This window comes from Neodiprion pinetum, chromosome 4 (assembly GCF_021155775.2).
Source record: "Neodiprion pinetum isolate iyNeoPine1 chromosome 4, iyNeoPine1.2, whole genome shotgun sequence".
Taxonomy (NCBI): Eukaryota; Metazoa; Arthropoda; class Insecta; order Hymenoptera; family Diprionidae; genus Neodiprion; species Neodiprion pinetum.
Window position 1 is genome coordinate 28,149,306 of NC_060235.2, and position 21,018 is coordinate 28,170,323.

The 21,018-nt window shown below is 31.7% G+C and overlaps 2 protein-coding genes and 1 non-coding gene across 15 annotated transcripts; 2 read left to right on the forward strand and 1 right to left on the reverse strand.

Moving 5' to 3' along the window:
• The first annotated feature begins 586 nt into the window (after positions 1 to 586).
• On the forward strand, positions 587 to 659 carry TRNAK-CUU (transfer RNA lysine (anticodon CUU)). The gene has a single exon. It is a non-coding gene; the product is annotated as a tRNA-Lys (tRNA).
• A 557-nt stretch (positions 660 to 1,216) lies between these two features.
• On the forward strand, positions 1,217 to 4,701 carry Gip (hydroxypyruvate isomerase-like protein Gip). 4 transcript variants are annotated; one of them, XM_046623026.2, is made up of 6 exons: positions 1,217 to 1,235; positions 2,642 to 2,852; positions 2,984 to 3,095; positions 3,228 to 3,400; positions 3,602 to 3,721; positions 3,811 to 4,701. In XM_046623026.2, the coding sequence occupies exons 2-6, from the start codon at positions 2,663 to 2,665 to the stop codon at positions 3,996 to 3,998; spliced, it is 783 nt and encodes a 260-aa protein (XP_046478982.1). In that variant the 5' UTR covers positions 1,217 to 1,235; positions 2,642 to 2,662; the 3' UTR covers positions 3,999 to 4,701. The 4 variants fall into 4 exon arrangements, with proteins under 4 accessions (XP_046478982.1, XP_046478980.1, XP_046478981.1 ...); XM_046623024.2 differs by lacking the exon at positions 1,217 to 1,235 and adding an exon at positions 1,249 to 1,487; XM_046623025.2 differs by lacking the exon at positions 1,217 to 1,235 and adding an exon at positions 1,557 to 1,702.
• On the reverse strand, positions 4,172 to 20,811 carry LOC124217442 (palmitoyltransferase ZDHHC15B). Of its 10 annotated transcripts, none has more exons than XM_046623013.2 (11): positions 20,450 to 20,811; positions 19,638 to 19,664; positions 19,045 to 19,139; positions 18,271 to 18,391; positions 17,707 to 17,930; positions 17,046 to 17,175; positions 16,700 to 16,826; positions 13,616 to 13,702; positions 10,822 to 10,949; positions 8,529 to 8,556; positions 4,172 to 8,208 (listed from the first exon to the last, which is right to left on the reverse strand). In XM_046623013.2, the coding sequence occupies exons 1-11, from the start codon at positions 20,568 to 20,570 to the stop codon at positions 8,139 to 8,141; spliced, it is 1,158 nt and encodes a 385-aa protein (XP_046478969.1). In that variant the 5' UTR covers positions 20,571 to 20,811; the 3' UTR covers positions 4,172 to 8,138. The 10 variants fall into 10 exon arrangements, with proteins under 10 accessions (XP_046478969.1, XP_046478974.1, XP_046478972.1 ...); XM_046623018.2 differs by lacking the exon at positions 10,822 to 10,949 and adding an exon at positions 8,649 to 8,708 and having other exon boundaries at positions 20,450 to 20,809; XM_046623016.2 differs by lacking the exon at positions 13,616 to 13,702 and having other exon boundaries at positions 20,450 to 20,810.
• Positions 20,812 to 21,018: the final 207 nt, after the last annotated feature.

Consider the following 21,018-nt stretch of genomic DNA (forward strand, 5'->3'; position numbering starts at 1 on the left):
TTGCAACGAAATTTCGTTAAAATTTATAGCTTGGAAGTTGAATATTGAAAAAATATCACTATCCGCATAACATTGTACCAAGTAGTGCTTTATACATTACTTTGCCGAATTTGGGCCTGCAAATTTAAGGCGGAAATATGTGCATGAAATATATGGTTATTTGTGCCAACAAATAGAGAAATTATTGCGTTGTTCTTTTTCCAGTCAAAAAAAAGGAGACAATCTTTTATTTCGAATTTGTCGTATGTATTTTACAGACGAATACCTAGGTAGAACTTAAAGACGCAAATGAAATGAATTAAATAATACCTTGAAGGTTTGAAAAGTCGTACATACTTCCTGATTTTCATATTCCTTGCATTCGGTGCTTTATGGGATCATTTTTCGTATATTGTGTGATATTGTGATACTACATAGAAATGTATTTTAACTGTTCAGAAGACGATCCGTAGAACTAGTTTACTTTCAGTCCACAGATACCGATAATATAAAAATATTCCGAGGTGAAATTTAGAGCGCGTACTATTTTTAAAACTCACTGCAATTGTTTAATCCAATATTGTATTGTATCGAACCTGTATCAAGTGCCCGGCTAGCTCAGTCGGTAGAGCATGAGACTCTTAATCTCAGGGTCGTGGGTTCGAGCCCCACGTTGGGCGATTTACTTTTTATTCGTACTTACAAGCATCCTTTCTTTGGATTATATCTTCTAACAGAACATCGTAATATTTAATTAGTACAGAAAAAATATAATAACCAAATCCCCGATTTCCAATGTATCCGTGTTGCGTGCAACCAATTTTTGTAAATTCGCGTATAGAACATATTATACGAATCAATAACAAAAAGGTAAAAGGATTTGTTTCACTTAAGGAATTCCAGTTTACTTCTTTGAGAATTCTTTGTACGGCCCATTTCGTAGATGGAAATTGACAAAAGTACGAATTTTCGTACAGTCGCGTCGTCGATTACATTGTAGCGCGAAAAGGACAAAACTTGGATAAATGAGTGTAACCAAACCAAAAATACTTTTTCTCCACATGTATGTGCTACCTGAACCTCTTGAAATTTTTTAGTCAAGACATGTAATCGTGAAGCGGAAAAAAGGGATTCAAAATTGAACGACCGTGTTTTCTCAACAGTAATCTCGAAATTCGTGCTTGACCCTGAAATTCGGCGTCCAGGCAGCCAAAAGAAGGGGAATAAAAGCCTTGTATATCCTATTAAACCATATTGTAAGATCTGTTCTCTATCGACGTAAAACGCAACTAGGAAAGATAATACGAAAATTACGTGCAATACAAAAGCATCCAATATACTCTCAGTTGATAAATTACATAAGTGATAAGTGATAAGAGAGATATTTTCCCTTCTACTTTGACGTATTCGTGACCTGGATAGAGAAGTGTTGTTTTTTCTTTTCAGCTTCAACTGACAAATAATTTCGTCTATTGAGCAGTAATTGAATATTAAAATACAGCTAAATGGTATTGCACATTCAATATTATACACGTTAAGTTATGCGCGCTGTATTACAACCTAACCTAACCTAACTGCTATGCGACTCTTTCCCTTAATGACAGCTGGAAATCAGCTGTTGCCAAACAGTGTAACCCAACCTAACCTAACCTAAAATCAAATACAAATATGAGCTTAGGAGAATTTAGTAAGAAAGTAGTGAAAAAAAATTGTAGAAGAAAAGGTACGATAATACGGAGTAAGGAACGTGAAGTAATTAAATCCATAATAGAATTTTGTGATCAAGAAGCTAGACAAAAATCTCTACTATTTCCATTGCGTCAAGCCACTAAAAGGGCTGCTAATTATACCAAGATATCCGAAAGAACGGTCAAACGCATAAGGGAGGAAAATAAGTTAGGGCTAGAGTTTGCCGATGACGATGATTATTCAACTAGAAAATGGGTAAGGCTTCGTCGTCGTTGTTGGATAACCTATCAGGGCCACTGAATATTACAAATAATACAATGTTGTAATAAGATCTGTTATATTCAATCATTAACAGAAAATTTCAAAGACTCGCCTGCAATCAACATATTTATGATTTTCTAACTGATTACAAATTGCAGTAAGAATGTTTCGACATCAAATTGAACAGTCAACTATACATCTAACTATCCAATCTGACCAAGCAAATTTGGCATCACTTAAATCGAAATTTATAAAAAGTAGACTTTACGTAAATTTTGTTTAGCAATTCTAGATTAATTTTTATTGCATTACTATTTACGTTTTGTAAAATTCAGGGGCATCAGTTCAGAGCTTATTTCATAATGGACCATATCTAAACTTCTTTTCCTCTAAATAAATGAATCTGAACCTTAAAACATTATGTTATTGCTATTTTAACTCATTCACTAAACACTACAAGCGCTATAATTTATCCAATATTCAATAATATTTTCACAATGTCTCCTCAAACGGAGTAGCACAAAAACAAAAAAAAATGCTGTAACGTGATTATAAAGAAAAACAGTGATTTCTTAATCTCTAATAAGCAATAAATGTGTGTGCCATATCTTATTAGCCACGATATGTTTAGATAGCAGAGTTACGTAATATTGATTAAACCAATTTTGCACTTACACAAAAATGTGAGCCACTTTGTTACTTTAATCCACAGAGTAGAGGACCAACAGTAACAATGAAGTTTGCCAGCAACCTATCCTTCATGTTTGGGGAAAGCCCGAAGATCACAGAAAGATACCAGCTGGCTAAGCAGGCAGGATTCAAGGCTGTGGAAACTGGATTTCCACTTGGATTTACTGCCCAGGAAGTCGCAGATGCTCGAAGTAAAGCAGGTGTCAAGCAGGTTCTAATCAACATATTTACTGGTATATACGAATTTGAACTAAAAGCATTTTTTACATGTAACAATAAGTCTTGAGTGCTTCTTTCATTGAAATTCTTAAAATGCACATACCTTCACTAACAATTAGCATAATAAATGGCTCTTTTGCATCAGGTGATGTAACAAAAGGAGAAATGGGCTTTGCTGCTATACCGGGGAAAGAAGATGAGTTTAAAAAAAGTGTCGCTCTTACTATTGAGTATGCTAAGGCTCTAGACTGTAAAAAGTGAGCTGATTTTTTTTTCAAAGTACATATAATTTCATTGTAGAGATGCATTGATAATATCATCCATACGTCTTAATTTCAAATTGAAATTGCTCTCAAAACAAATTTCTGATACTTTATTACAATTTTTAGGATCCATGTGATGTCTGGTAAAGTGGAATCGCCTAATGAAATCAACGATTCAACTTATGAGAGTAACATGAGATTTGCCATCGAGAAGTTTCAGGCAGAGGATATTGTTGCTCTTATTGAACCAATAAACAGTATAACAATGCCCAACTACTACATGAATAGTTTTGAAAAAGGTATAACCGGAAATTGTCCTACATGAAACCAATTTTTATCATAGTTCATATACTTAGACATTGTCAGTGAGAATATTTTCTTTCTTACCGTTCCAAAATATTTTATCTGATTGATCACGCAAATTGGTCAAATGGTCTTCAGGAAACAGGAATAATTCAGAACCTGATTACATTTCATTCCATATTGCATCACTAATACAGGTCTGGAAATAGTAAAGAAAATAAACAGTCCGCATTTAAGATTGATGTTGGATTTGTTCCATCTGCAACATGCACGTGGAAACATAACTCGTACTATCAAGGAATATCTTCCATACCTTGGTGAGTGTCATCTATTTCATTGTATAATTGTTGTCATTACACTTGTCAAAATATTTTTATAAACAAACTTTCTGATAAAATACTTGCAGGTCATGTGCAAGTAGCACAAGTGCCAGACAGACACGAGCCGGATACGGCTGGTGAATTAAATTACAGATATGTATTTTCTCTCTTGGAAAAAGAAGGATACAAAGACTATATCGGTTTGGAATACAGACCAAAAGCTGGATCTGCGGAAGGATTGAAATGGATTAAAAATTTCGGTTATACTTTATAAGTTGTACACAACCAATATCTGAATATTCATAATATATTACTGAATTATTTGAAAATTTTATCTCTGAATGCACACGAAAGTTATTTTACGTATTGTTTATAATACTAATAATTTTACATATATCTGAGGGTAATGGTGGCCGATCAATATTAAGGACTTTTTTTCATACAAAACAATAAAACTAGCTCGAAATATACGAGTAGAGTACGTCATTAACGAGCTTTTGCAGAAACCTTCAGGTATACTTGTTAAGGTGGCTATCCAAAATGCAATGACTAGATTCTATATTTATACACATGGATACATGGATATTATACCGGTAATGGTCTGTAATACTAAAAATAAAACTGTAATGTAAAAATGAAACAATCAAGTACAGAGAAAATTAAAGACAATTAATACAAAAAGAAATGTGCATATTTATTACCGTACAATACTTTTATTATAATTTTTTATCAACTATAACAATATAGACACAATATATATTATTTACAATACATAAAATTATACAAAAATTTATTGCAGTTGCATTAAAAGTGTTGCGATCAGTTTGGAAAAAGTAATACCATAAGCAACAAATAAATTGTGTATAAACGATGTTTTTCGTACTGTATATTTGAAAATTCAGTTGCTAGCGAGAAATAAGTAATATGCAAAGAACAGAAACGGTTTCTTTATACCATTTACATCTAATTTGTAATAATTTCGTACAAAAATTGTACAGTACTTATAGCTTACCTGTACAAGATTGATCTGAATAACAAGCTGGGGCTAATAAAAATTGTGATGAAGTTCATACTTGTTAAAGACAATGTGGGTAAACCACTGTATACTTATATTTGATAGCGGCGAAATTGAAATTACTTGTACTTGAGAAATGTAAGTTTAAAAATGAATAGAGTATATCAGTACTATATGCTAATACCTCAAGATTTCTAATGCTTCTAGAGAACTCACAGCAATATTTTCCAATACAGTGTGAGCAATTCCGATCGTCCCTATTATTCAAAATTTTTTATAAATTTTAATTTACTGTGCTAATCACTTGATTATGCCCTAATTTTTCCGCCCTCGTACCTGCCTAGTTATTGCATCAAGCATACTTACAGGTAATATTTCGCAAATTTATCACCAAGTAAACTACTCTTTACGGTTCGAATTGACTCGAACGCTTCACAAAATATTGTAATTCTCAATCACGATAAGATTTGCCATCAAAGAATGGTGTAACTAGGGGGTCTTAACATTCAAGTTCGCTAATTTTTCCTAAAATGCTGCAAAGTAAATTGAACTTGCAAGCTGCAATGTTGGATTCCTGAAATTATCAATCGCATTGCTTGTATAGGAAAAAGTTGTAGAAACGTGGCAATGTTTAACAAAAATCTAAGTTACACTAAGTCGCCAGATGTTTGAGAATTAAGATGTAGTTAGATGTTTACTGCATAGTTGTAGGAAATACTTGTTATATCTATAAAAATGAAGAGATTTAAAGACACAACTTGACCACTAATTTGCTTAAGCTAAGTATTGTCTATTAGTAACAACACCTTACTTTACACATAAGGGCCAATTGTTACTGCCACCAGTCAAAGTATCTAAGTATGTACATATAGTGTTAAAGAGATTTTATAATCGCTATGCATAAAATTACAGTTGGGTAAATTTACTTGATGAATTATTGTATAGTTTGATTGGCTCTCGATTGATGTGCACTTAATTGGTAGTTATAAGAGCAATCGTCGTAATCTTCTCAACTGTTATTTCAAGTCTTTGTTTCCTATGAGAATTCAGATTTTTTAAATGATTTCATTCATGAATATAGCGACGATATTCAATGTCGTCGGTAAACGAAAAATTTGCTCAACTCCAGATGAAGAAAAAATGCGTTACCAAATAGCATACAATATTAGGGTTTTACAATTTAAAAAGTATCAAATTTTACTTTTAAATGATAAATAGCAAAATGCATTAGTCTTTCCATCTGCATCACTTCATGTATCAAAAGCTTAAATATACTTTAAATATAGAGCGAACAAATTTGATATAAATTCCCAAACAGCCAATATTAATAGTAAGTACAACTGTACGTGCAGTGTTATAAGAATCAAATAATAATCATAAAAACTTGATTTTACTGAAGTATTAACAATTCTCTGGTGAATGATAAAATTGGATTATAACAGTATGATTGATTTTCTTTAAAAAAAAGTGAAAAAATATATTTAAATTAAATAAATCAAAGTAAATAATAATGTTTCAGAGTACTGTCTCGTTAAATGAATGTCCTGTCAGTATTGATTCATTCAACCAGCTTTAATTATGACTCGACTAGATGCATGGCTGGATATAATATCTAATTACTGTATTTCAAAACGTGACATACAAAGTTCAGTGATGGGCGCACTTCTTACAGCAAACTTTCGTTTGAGTCACATGTTAAATACACATGTCGTAAATTCAATGAAAAAATTCTAAAAACCGTGCACCAAGTATCAGTGCAAATTTTCCATTTCATGAAATCATTGCTGCCGCTATTGAAAAATAATCATTATCATATTCTTTGAATAGAATTATGTCGAGAAAAAAAAATGCTCATACATGTAAATGAGAAAATTTAAACTGAGATGAGCAGGTCTGAGAATGATTAGAGAAGAAAATGTTAATCTCAATCAAAAGTGTAAATCTAGCTGCGTATAATTAGTGCAATATACGTAAGTACATATAGTCATGAATGAATGTCAACATCATTTATGGATGCAGATTTAAACCTTACTGATATGTGATGAAACCCTAACACCTACAATAAATAATGGTACATAGCATACCCCAGAGATTAAGTTAATCTTGCATTAAAATTCACAAGCCGTGTGATTTGCATGAGGCTTTTGAGAGCATTTCACTAATCATCAATGTTTGACTTTAATAATATCAGATAAGCCGCAACTAATTTACACTTTGATACTACATGTGACTAGTTCTGCGATTTTTGTTAAGAACTTCAATTTATCGAGGTTAGTATGGAGCCGGGATAAAATTTTTATATCATTTCGATCTACAGATCGTGTGCGTGTGACATTTTTATAAGATGTCTCAGCTACCATTTTGTAAATCTCATCCAATATATTTTGGATATGGTAGGTAGTTTTACTATAATATAAATATTACAAATAATGCTAGTTTAAAATTATTCCTCATCAAAAGTAGGTATGTACGCATTAAAGCATCATATACAAGCGATAATGTACAGCTACAGATTATTAGTTGATCTCCTAGGAATATGTAATATCTTGTTTATAAAAATTTACTTAGTAACACTTCACACGGGTAATGTTAAAAAAATACAAAATAAAATTATAAGTTGTGAGAAGCATTTTTTTTTTTCTTAATAAATTGACACGCTGAATATGATGTGACATATTTGGAAAATACGTAAATTACATATTGCATTCCTTAATTGAAAGCAGTAATATTTTTTTACGCAGAAAGTGATACCCTTATTGCTAATTAACACTGACTATAACAAGAAAAGATTCCAGACAAATAAGTTAGACTGCAAAAAAAAATTGTACCTACCGAGAAATGCCTTTGAAGGATACTAACTTTGCGAAAAAACATTAGTTACTTTGACAAAAATACTCATAAAATTCCATAGAGCTCTTTAACGTTCGGTGATCCAATTTGTAAAAACCCTCCAAATTTTTTACTATTTTACTAAGGCCGTGTATCATTCAAAAGTCAAAGTAATATAACATCATCAAATCGACTGTGATTGTAAGATTCTCTATTCATACGTTTGTTGTACGAAAGTAAGTGAACGGAATTAAGTGACTGTAATGCATGTTAAAAAGTGCCCACTATTAGCAAAGCTGCTAAAAATAATAATCGATATAGTAAAATAGCATATTTTATAGACAATAAATAAAATTCATGTACGAAACTTGTTTGATACTCTCTGTGAATTAAACCACATGTTCCATCAACAAATTTCAAGATTTCACAATCCAAGCTATTTTGTATGTTTCTGCGAAATTTTCATTGTTGTTAAAATTAAAACTGTTGGTAATTAGCTACATTTACGCCAGTTCGGCTCTGCTTACTCATTTTCAGAAGTGTAACGAAGTAGGAAGGTATGAACCATTGTCAAACAGCTTTTTCCGCATCCACAAGTGGCTCGCTCACATCATTTCCTGGATTCCCTACGACAGCAGTGCTACAAAATATTTATACAATATAAGTTCATTATTGAATTGAAAAATTAGGGTGAGACAAGTAAATTGATTTTATTATATATCTATAAATAATGAATCTTAATTTCTTTTTAAATATAATGCCACCATTTAAATGTAAGAAAAATGGCTAAACTGTTAAACATTTGCATGCAGTTTAAGAATAAATGTTATTACCAGTGCGTGGGTACTGAAAGATATTCAATTCTTTGCACGAACTGATAACATGAAATAAGTCACACAGATATGTTTCGCAATATGTAAGTAAAATAAACAATCTTGCAAAAAAGTTTAATTATCATACCTAACTACCAAGAGCCATAATACCATATCTACAAAAAAAACAAAAAAATATCGGATCGTTAATCACACTTCAAATAATGTAAATGATTAGTACAGACTTGATATAAAAAGAAAACTTTACCCAGTGCCAAGGGCCAGAATAGTAGCTTCTTCTACCAAACTCATTTCATCAAAGTTGTACCTATAGTCAATTGAATATTTGCTTTTGGATTTTTATTTGAAATTATCAAGAGAAATCACAATTAATTATAACAAGTAATTGCAAGCACAGATGTTACCAACATAGTACAATTACCGTTGCAAGTTTAAATTCGTTACTTTTTGTTAGATGAAAATCAATACAAGATATTAAGGACTGGAAGCAAATTCAGTTTGTTAGTCATCCCCTCATGAACTATACATATAATAATTCTTACTTGCATGAACAATTACTATGCACATCAAAACATCCATTTTTATGAAATATTCTTGAAAGTAACAAATACAAAGTGCGAGACTATAATCATCCAAATAACTAATCAAATTTCTATACTAATCCTTAATTTTTTGGTTAACAGTTAATTTAAAATAAATATTGTAATGACAAAGAAATTAAGAAAAAAGTATACAATATGTCAAAGAGGCTTTGCTCGCTCATTTGACGCATACAAAGAATAATATTAACCGAAAAGAGTCCAAGCAAAATTTATTGCAATAAACATAATGTGTATGTATGTGTGTACACTATAAACATATACATAAATTTATACACACACCAATTGTTATTATATGGACTATCTATAAGTAATAAACAAAATTTTTGTTTAATCAGCTTATAACAAAATAGTAAACTAGGAATGTTCTCTTTTATCACATGATCTTATCAAATAATAATTGCAATGGTACAGTCTTTATAAGGATTACGCAAAAATGTTCTACTTATTTACAATTATTAAATGTCGCATTAGAATAAAGTTTCAGCTTGATTCAAAGGTATCTTGTCAACTGTTTGTTTTCTTTTTTCATTTTACTACTGCTTGCTCAGTTTTCTTATCATCTGACCTTAAAATATAATAAATGTCTTATTTAATAAAGTTCACATTCCAGAGTGTCAAAAACAAATTGATTGTAAAAAATGCACTATAGGAGTAACTATAGAAATTTTAGCAGTACATTCTGCTTGCATAAAATAAGAAATAATCTACTAAAAGAAAAATTGTCATTCTAAAACTCAAATACAGCACATATTATAAGCAAAATATACTAAATTACTTATAGTGTCAAGTTTTTCATATAGTTTATGAATTAACAAAGCGAAGTAATGCTTCTGCTTTGTTTCATCTCAAAGTATGAACATGGATATCAATGGCAATGGGTATAATGAAGAATGATTGAAGCAAAGAAGGTCTGTGATTGACACTAAAGAATTTGCTTCTTTTGATGGCGAAAACCCATTCAATACTTCATAGAGAGAAATAAATTACGCTTGTCTGGTACAACCTATGATTAACATAGGGTTGCGCTGTTACTGTGCATACTAATTTGTAATTGCTAATGTGTCATCGCAAAAAAATAATAAAGTGGTACGGTAATTGAAACCACCAAAAGGCACTTGAAAATAAAATTTTTTTGATTTTTTGAGATTTCGTTGCCTTGCCATTCAAAAGCACAAAAATCTTCTAACAGTAATATTATCAAATCCACATGCCTGTGTTGAATCTCTTCTTTTGTGAAACAAAAATTTCAGCAAACCATTTGTAAAATACTTATTTAAACGTCAGGCAAGTACATTTGTATGGGAATTACCAAACACATTACACTAAGTGTCTGATTAAATTTAAATTATAAATTTTGTGAAATCAAGTTATAACAGAATCTAAAGCTATTCAAAATCAAGTTCTTATGTCCATATTTATACCTTGAAATAAAAATGGCAAACATTACAACAAGGCTATACTGTTCTTCATAACATGTTCGTTTTTTTCTTCTAAGGAATACATGTCAAATGCAACTAGTATAACATTAGCATGAGTAAAAGTAAAAATATGCGTATCCTGTTGCACCTGAATATCTTCATTTGCTGGTTCAACATGAGTATAGATATTTTTTCACATTTTCACCAATGTAGGCTTTCAACTAAACAATACACAACTTTACTGATGTCATGCTTTCCGGGGATTGGAATATATTTGTGATATCCAATTTTCGGTTCGACGATCGACTGGATTCCTTAATTTTAAAGAATCGTAACATTTCCTACCTACACTCTAATCGGTCTAACTAAATACCATGATTTTATACCATCCGTAAAATACCTGAACGAGAGCCAGATAGTGGTGGGGAGTCGAGTTCAGCCTCATCCCCCCACCGTTGTGGTTCGCCGAGTAAAGTGTGGGTATCTTCATCGCATAGCCGTTCAGGGAAGGTAACCCCGTCTCCAAAGCTGTAACCCATACCCACATTTCGAGGCCTGATATCACCTCATTATCATCCATCATCTGGTATAACTAATGCTCGTGTAATGATATTACTGTATTATAAAGACAGGGATTACATGAATAAACACGTCAATATCTATATTGACTATTGAAGTTTCTCCACTAGGAATTTTTTCTAACAGTTTTAACAGTTTTTACAGGGACTTATAATCAGTAGTATAGAAAGATTCCAGATATTCGAGAATGGTTAAAAATTCCTATTGATGTAATGTAAAGTACTTTGTAATGGAGTTTACTTTGAAAACTTTCAATGGAAAGAAGCAATCGGTACATTACCCGATGACTTCAGGTGCTTTGGAACTACAAAAACTAAAGGCAAATCATTTTTGTTTTAATGGTTAAATAATCATAATTGATACCAGATAAAAGTTCCATATGTGTATACATAGAATCTCATCAAATTCTTTAACACTGTCATATTTTATACTTTTTAAAACACAGTTGTTGATGTTGCATATTTTTCACAGGACTGTCGTTATATTTTAACAGTTGTCTTAAAAATGTATTATGACCGTCATTATTGTACACTGACCGTATAACTCTTTTACTGAAAAATTACAAGTATTTGCGAATTCACCATGAAATTAGGTATGCGTACTCGGTTGAATTGAAAGGTCTTTGTTGCTGTTTGAATAATTTAGTTTTCCATTATTCTTTAGCGTGAAAATATTACAATTTTATCCGCTATTAAAATTTTATGAATTAATCACTCTACGAGCCAGATGCACAATACCTTGCAACATTGTCACGTAATGTAACACACAGCATAGCTGAGAAATATTGGCAAATTATAAATTAAACCAGTAACGAATTGGAGTCTTATTCTTACAATTAGATTTATTATAGATGACTGATAATGATTTGAGTCAGAATTGAGATATGTATATAAAAATGATCAGCCATTTTCAATAATTATATTAGCGAACCTTTATAAAAATTAGGATAATATAATTTTGTGTTGTTAATCAGAAACAATATATTGGGATTCGCAAGACCCTGCGACATTTCCCCCTAACTTACGCTTTTAGATTATGCAATACGAGATATTTGCTGCAGATGCTGCGGGACGTAATTTACTGATTGATAGATATTTGATTCCACAGCTTTCCAAAAAAATTATAAATGCCTACAATAATTTTCCAATTTTTACACTAACGACGAGTTCGTGGGCTTTTTAAAACCAGTATAACATAGAGTCAAATAAACACTTCAAATATAAGGTTAAATATTTTTTGACAGTCAGTCACATATCAGAAATAAATAATATAAACTGTTACCTGTCAAAGATTTCTTTACACTATCAGAATCAATAATTTACAGCTGAACATTTTGTTAGGAAATAGAGTTTCCCTACTTAAGTGTTTTATTAACTATTCGATTGATTAAGAACTTCCGAATTAACGTAAATCCTTTTTTCTCAAATATTATACTTATTTCTCTTTATCATAATACTAGTGCCAAGATGAAAATAATGAAATAATTACTGATGCAAAGTACAGTGCAGCGAATAATGAGACAATCAGCAATAATAAGCAAGCAATGTACACTAACATGCTTTGACAGATTTTTTTAATAGTCTTGTATTGCACGAAAGTAAATTTAGTAGCAGGTAAATGATCTTACGAGATGGATATCTTCAATACCTGAAGAATTTATCTATTTATATGTGTATGTGTGTGTCTCTATAGAGAAAGCAAGGAATATAACATATCACTCAAGTTTGCTGGACGAATTATTGCAGAAAAAAATCATCAGAATAAATTAAAATCATACTACTTAAAAAATCTGCCAGAAAACTAATTTCGAAACAAAACAGACATGCGTATCCTAGAACATTTAACTACAGTAAGGTATTGTCATTACTTTGGAACTTGATGGATCATATTGTAATAGGTATCTGGGTATTAAAATGAATCATACAAATTCCACACTTATCAGTGATATCATAATGATCGAAGCAATCCTTCATAAGACGATTTTGTACGAGGAAAATTTTTTTTCATTCTAGCACTTGTTCGTATTCAAAACTTAAAATTGTGTATCGGTCACCAGGCTGTTAGGTAACACAGCTGCACAAAAAAAAACAGTGCATTGTGTCGCAAGTTAAACCACCATACCTATAAGTTTTTGGAAATGCTGATTACGAATCCAATGTCAGAATTGCTCCATCACCCCCAGATTTTGAGTACTCCTGCCTGATACATACAAGATTTTTCCATGCGCAAGTTACGAGTCGAACGCTCCATATATTACTCAAAATCTGAGAGTGATGGAGTAATTTTTAATCCGAATTCGGGTTCAGCATGTCCAATAACATATTATAGGTATGGTGGTCTAGTCCGTCGGATAAGATACTTCTTTTTTTGTGTGGTTGCGTAATCATTTGCGATATTAGGTAACTAATGCCTAATCACAGGTTTCATATTGAGATTCAAAATCTGAACCAATATTTTTACTTAAACTTTAAATAGTATCAGGTGGAATTTGCGTTTCATCGATGATACACGTAATTTCTGAACAATTATTAAGTTTATGTGGTTCTCCATCAGAGTTACATAATAACGGTTCCTGGAAATCCGATGCAGGTGAACTAATATTCAGTAGTGCTGACCTGTTCTGAGTACTGCCCATGGAGTTGTAAGTGTTTGAGCCAACCTGATGCTGCGACCGTACAGGGTAGACATTTCCATCCCCAAGACTAGAACATACCCGTTCCAACCCCCCAATTTTAAAATCAAAATCCTCTATTCTATTTAATATCTAATGCATGTACAATATTTGCTGATGAGGTACGTCAATCAGGTTCAATTACCATTCACTATTATAATTCAAATATCAACTTTGACCAATTCATATGCTCTTCTTCAATTATTTTAAGAATTTTTCAAATGCCACCATCATACTACTTCTTTAATTTAATTATTCATGTCCTCTATCTATTTTCACACATACATTAGTTTCAGTAGCATTTTGAACCTCTATCACTTTTGAATTAATGACAATTCAGTCATTGATTCAAATCATTTGCCCTTCCTATAACTAAAGAAACATCTAAAACTGTTTGATCGAAATTAATAACATTTAACCGGTATAGTATCACCGACGACACGAGAAATATTTCTACATTTCCAAGCTGCAACCACACCTGTATTGATACAGCATACAATAGAAACATATCAACAACTATCACAATATTGAAACAGATATTTTTATACAAGCAATCAAACTTATAACTAAGCCCCCAGTGTTGATCAATTATTCAAATCAACCTTATCATTGTATCCATTGAACGAACGAGGTGAAACTTTGTTTTAGAAACGGATCACTCGTATAATTGGCCATTGTTTGAATTATTAGAACATACAATGGTGTGCAGTTAATACAATAAGAATCTTAAAGAAGAATTACATGTAGAATAAATGGTTTGCATTCCCGCACACTGGACTTCCAAGCTATAATTTTCAAGACAAAAAATTAAACTACATGTAGAGAAATGTTAAATTTGGACTTATTATTTACCCTCTCTCCCATTGTCAAATCATTGCAAGTATAGCAATTGTAGTAAATGTGACAATTCTAATTGTCAGATCTATATTCCAAGTTGTTATGTCTACTAGATTTGATTTAACTGAATAATTTAACAGTGGTACTTCAGGTGCCAGTACACACATATAGTAGTGAATCCAAAAATATCTTTTGCTCCACAGACATGCAGAATTGAATGCTGTCTCAAGATTCTTGAAATTTGAGAAAGATATACATTCTTTTCCATTAGGCAACACACAATATATCTATCAATAATACAACTTCGTATACATCAAAGTGCCCAGTGCTATATGCGCCATAGTAACGAATGAAAACTGTGACTTTTGCATACAATTTCCAATGAAAAAACCCGTTGACGCTCAAACATTTTAAATATTGTATATTTCTCAACGCTAATATAAACTTTTGCGTGTCTATTGATAACAATCACACCCGAAATAAATCCTGAAGCATCGCATACAAAATGTTTGATTGATCATCAGACGTAAAATTATCTCGTAAATTCAATTTCAGTATAATCGGCCTCATTTCAATATCATTAAATGCTGGCATAATTAATTTTAGATGGCAAAGGTATGAGGAAGAAAACTTTTTAGCTTCAAGAAACCGAAAGGCTGAAAATAACTGAATATTATGAACACTCTCTGTAATAGTAAAATTCTAACATCACTAATACTGTCTTAGACAATCAGAAACTTTTCTTCGCAGGCATTAATCTACTTAAGTAAATAAGCTATGCCGAAGAGTAACTGTTATGAATTACCAGATGAAAGTTATGTTAAAACATACTTCTGAAATTAGATACTAATTAATTTCCTGAAACACTGAACATTATAAAATAACCGGACTGGTGATGAGAAGAAGTAATGCACCTAAAATACATTTATCAAAAATTAACTAAACAAATTCAACCAGGTTCCCAGGAAATTATATTCATCGCCGCTTAGGAGATAGATTCTCTTAGTGATAGAGCTTAGAGATAGTTGGAAATAAAAACAGCAAACAATTTTTCGATAAAAAGTGCGACCTAAGTAAATAACAAGATTTTTGGGAGTAATTTACTCAGCTATTTTGAAGTCAACTTTTAATCTGATTGAGATCCGTTTTCTCAAAAACTGAAGAGAATTAGGATTACTCAAAATAAATGCATACTTATGTCTGTTCGATTGAAAATAGAGAAATCAAGCAATCAGTGTTGTAACTTAAAAACATAAGAAATTGAAACTGACAGTTGCACTTGATATTGCACAGCTACAAAGTGAGGAAACTAGAACAAAATAATGTGGGTCAAAATTTTCGTCCACAAGGCTTGCAAGTTCATCATGTCTTGGTACCTATATTTATATTTTTATATAGTCAACAGTATAAATACTTCTGAAATTTAATAAGTGCATGTGCATGTGCTAAATACATAGCGAACGAAGTTTTGAAAAATAGGGAAACATCAAGCGAATCATCATCGAATGTACAGTATATGGAATATGATGTAAATATAGGAAAAAAATTAAAAAGTATTGGGAACCATGTATATACATATATAGGATAAGATTGCTGGATACCAGAATGTTTTTGAATACGACCAAGGTTTCCGAAGTATATACGCCAAAGATAAAATGTAGCGAACCTGTTGTAAATATTCTGATTTTGTCTCATGTTTATTCTGATTAGTGAAATCTGTATTATGAAAACTAAAAGCTATTGTTAAATTACCCTATCACTTGACTGATTTGTAAATCGATACCTTTTCAACTTGTGACTTTCATTGATACTCAGCATTCTATCCCATAATATAAGCGGAATAATAATGAGTAGTAAAGATGAAGTAAAAAAAATGAAAGGACATAAATGAAAAATGTTTGATACTCACAGCTAAGCAAGTGAATTGAGCTTTTGTGGTGTATTTTGTAGTTGATGAAAACATAAATTACATATGTATATAAATTGGTATTGCGCAACTGGCTCAAAGATTATCATAAAAAAAAAACTTCTAATTACTTTTTGAACTGATTAAATGTCGATAAGGACATTCGTCAGATACAGATTAAATGACGTTCTTATTTTCACCGAAATTTACGCACTATTATTCAGTCAATTTTATTTTAAACTTATTTTCTGCCTCAGTAAAAAAAGTAATGATGAGAGTGCTTACCTAGTAAAAACAGGAAGGAACCAGAGCCGTGAATTGTCGCCAAATACTTCTTGGAAATTATTGTATCTTCCAAGACTAAAGCCATCTTTGTCTTTTCCAGTTCGAAACATAGGCGGTCTGAATGCTTCTGTAACATCACGTTAACAAAAATGAAGTCATAGAGAAATTAAAAAAATTAGCAACTAAAATCACAAAATGCCGAATTTGAGACCACTCAACTTCTTCAATTGTGATAAGGTATGTTACATTATAATAGCTTCCGAATGTGCTATTTGAATTCTGAGTTTCTATCAAAGGACTCAATTATTCTTTAAAATAAAACAATTAAATCTCTTTTATTGCTTACCCAGTGTTGATCTGTTATGCAGAATGAGGTAGCAATGATAGAAGAAAAGAGAGGTGAGACTAACTGCAAACATCAGCGCAACACAGAACAAGAAGAGCAAATGGAACTTTCCCACTCCGTCCAACTGACCCTGCGAAATTATTATAAATGTCTACGTTCATAGCCTATACAAGGTGTAATCGAGCTACTATTTAATTATATATATTTTCCTATCTTGCTACATGCATATATGATCATAGAAATAAATGTTTACAGAGGCACTGTTCAACTTGGAAGAAGTATCTCCTTTTATCACTTCTGAAATCAATCCTAATGATTCACAAGTTTATGTCATGTTGCTCTTGCAATTTTTGTACTTGATTGCTTTGAAAGTAACTGAACATTGTAAAATAAATTATATATTTATAACAGTGAAGTGTTTGTCCTCATCCTGGTCCTCACAATGGATATTTAAGAAAAGACATGTGAATAAAAAAATCTGATAGGTTGAAATCTGACTGGTACTAAAATTTTGTAAAGCTTACAACTATACACAACCAAGTTACCGAATGTAACAAGAACCAAGGCTACTTGAACATGTTAAGGTGTTGAAAAATATTGAAGGTAAAATAAATACCATAATGAAGATGTTTATAAAACAAAGAAAATTACTGCTTCTAACCTTCCAGAACTTGACAAAATATTCCAAAGAAGTGCCAGCAATAAACATGCAGTAAAGAAGAGCGTAAGCCAGGAACAACATGAAAAACTTGTAATTATGGAAGCCCACGCAGTTGTTCACCCACGGACAGTGATGGTCCATTTTTAGGACACACGTTCCGCATATGCTGCAATGGTGGGCCCGGTCTGGTTTTATTAATTGACACTTCTCGCAGAAGCGGATTGCTGTAATTATGTCATTTAATATTTTCATCATTTCAAAAAAGAAGAAGATAGTATACATATACAGTCATTCACATTCTGAATGAAATCAACTAACTCATTCATGAAAATTTAACATAGAAGAAATAGATCATTGTTATTTTTCATATTTAGCATTGATATTTTTTTTATACACGTACAATATACTTGCATTATGAATAAAAAAAAAAAAAATTAAAAAAAAAATGAAACATACAAATAAATATATTACGGTGAATGTTTATAGCATTGACTAATTATAATTCAAAATATTTCTAAAATGATTTACAAATAAATTGAACAGAGTAGATTCTTTGCTGCTCACCTCCTTTGATCGTGCGATTAGTAATAGGAAGATCTTGAGCAAATTGTTCTAAAATTTGCCTTTGAGCTTCTTCACTTACAGGTTGCTGAAGTTTTTCCATTTCCGCAGGAGGTATTCGAAACTATAATGTTTCAATGGGAATTACATTTTAATCATTTTGATGATAGAGTATTTGAAATGACTGTAAGAAAATGAAAATTAATACTTCTATGATTCAAACCATTTGGTAGGGATCTATTCACAGCACATTATGATAAATTTAGTATCAATGTAAACAAACTTCTGAGGAAATCATAAATTCGCTGCAATATTACAATAACAGAAAATCAGTTACGTATGTCTGTGGTTTGAATATTGGCATACCAGATCTGCTGAAACCATCTTATCCAAGAGAGTCAGGAAAACTCTTATAGCGTGACAACTAGAGCTAAATTTAGTGTCACATTTAATCACACAATCTGTGCACCTCCAAGTAAATATTGATGTAATAATTCGCCATCAGCTTATAAACAGTACTGTTAATATGTAATTAAACCTTCCTCCTGCTTTATAGTCAGATCCGAAACAACAATTAAGAAACTAACTTCAGAAATGTTTAGGAATTGAGAAAACATTCGAACGCTTTGTAAACTAGGCGGTCCAATGATTATTTTCTGAACTACAACACATATCAGTAGGCACATGATGAATATACTTGGTTTATTGACAAATTTTCTGACTAGCATATGCTGCAACTTACGATTAGTGACTAACAGAAAAACAATCCAATATTACCTTATCCGGCACTCTTCCAAGATCCGTGAAAACTGTTTGCCAGTACGACCAAAGGAATAGTAGAAACAAGATGTGGAAGAAAAATAGGTAAAAGGCTGTAAATATGAAACGACAAGAGTATTATTTAAAAGGAAAACATAACGAACAGACTTGAAAATGTTTAGAAGCTTATTTTGCTCTTACTACCCCAACGTAAACGTCTGCCAAATGAATCAGTAGTGTTTATTTACAATCTCAGAAAAGATTCAAATTTTTATTACTGCTATTATTTACTTTGTATATACATAGCAGTTTCATTTTCTTCCATATTACACAAAAAATGTAGGCATGAAATTACACTCGTTTAAGTTAAATGATGTATTGAAAATCTAATAAGTACTAAAATATTTATAGACCAGGTGCTTGGGGAATAACATTTGAACATTTTTTCAACACTTTCTGGAAGTTGAATGTTGATCTGATAATATTCAGTTCATACTGGCTAATATTCATTTTCCGTAGTATCTTTATAGAACTAGTAATCATCCAGTTATGAAAATATGTCTAGTAGACAAAATATATACCGAAACAGCAAAATTATATACGGTACATACCTTTTTGAACATAACTCTCGATTGCATCTGGAATGAGGGAATAAAATTAATGAATAACATTCCTTGAATGTAAGGCGCATTCGAAATTACAGAATGTAGAAACGTTTAAACTCATCATATTTCTAATTACTTTTCTAATAATAAATTCCAGACAATATTTTTTACAGAATTCAAGTAAGTGATGGGAGAAGCAATTGATTTTCAAGTAAGAATAAAAGCAATGAATCGACAAAGTTTTGAATAAAGTCTAAATATTTGTGACGGAAATTACAAGTAGCGGTGAAAAAATGTATTGCATAGATTCCTAAATATGAATGTATATCATTCAAGAGGGGTGTTGAAATTAAACAGGATTATCCTCTCAAAATTCCTTACAGAGAAAAATATCTCTGTTATTGAAAGGTCATTTATTATGAAAAGATAAACGTACGTTATGTAAAAAGATCATGGCATCATAGCACAAGTTGTGAGTCACAGAAATAATAAGTAATACGAAAAAACTATTGACCTACTTCGAATTGAATACATTAACATTTTCAAGTTCACGAATGTTTTGTTCACGAATAATCGACAGAAGAATGTGGCTGAAAAATGGAATCGCGGTTACAGTCCAGACACGTCTATGTTGTATTTATAAGTTAAGATTAAAACAGAAACATTAAAAGAACAAAATAATAATAATTTGTAAAGAGAATGCGAGGTTATGCAAATACGTCTGTAGTTAATAACGAGACAGATTGAAAGGCGAATAGTTGACATAAATTGAGGGCAGGAGCTGCAAATACTTTGGTAAGTAAATAAAACTGGCTTACAATAACAGAGTTGCACCACATAGGCATAATATGACCAGAAGACGACGGTCAGGATAAAGACAACGGGTATCCATTTGACGGCCTTCAAACACCACCAGCAAGGTCCATTCGGTTTACCCATTGTAAGAAATAATACGTATTAAGCACACCACGGGTTATTTTTCAATGGGCCACATTTCGTTGGTCTCCTCCTTTTCAGGAAACTTATTTTATTCTTCACGTCGTAAAACCACCACGAAACAACCACTCGCTGCAGAAATTCATTACACAGTAAACAATCGAAACGTATCTCAATATTCGAGAAATGATCAGAGCAGACTTTATTCGAGATACCGTTTCGTCACTGCTTACACGGTCGAACTCTAGTCTGCACATGCGTAGTTCTCTCACTTTCCGCGAACTAAATGGAATTTTTTTTTCTATATATACCTGGTGTACCGAAATCCGACTCCATTGGCTACACCGGTGAACATTTTCATCGCTTTTCACAACTACAAAAATATTTAGACACACACACGTACCTCTGTGAGGTAAACATGAGTCTCTTATGGGCATATGAATCTTTGTTA

Excerpts from the sequence above, each read along its gene's own strand:
- Gip (XM_046623022.2), top strand. The coding sequence starts at position 1,648 with ATGAGCTTAGGAGAATTTAGTAAGAAAGTAGTGAAAAAAAATTGTAGA. Across the intron at positions 1,924-2,641 it reads ATTATTCAACTAGAAAATGG|AGTAGAGGACCAACAGTAAC; the intron begins GTAAGGCTTCGT and ends TTTAATCCACAG. Across the intron at positions 3,401-3,601 it reads CATGAATAGTTTTGAAAAAG|GTCTGGAAATAGTAAAGAAA; the intron begins GTATAACCGGAA and ends TCACTAATACAG.
- LOC124217442 (XM_046623013.2), bottom strand. The coding sequence starts at position 20,570 with ATGGGTAAACCGAATGGACCTTGCTGGTGGTGTTTGAAGGCCGTCAAA. Across the intron at positions 19,140-19,637 it reads CGAGAGTTATGTTCAAAAAG|CCTTTTACCTATTTTTCTTC; the intron begins GTATGTACCGTA and ends TCATATTTACAG. Across the intron at positions 17,176-17,706 it reads ATTTTGTCAAGTTCTGGAAG|GGTCAGTTGGACGGAGTGGG; the intron begins GTTAGAAGCAGT and ends ATAATTTCGCAG.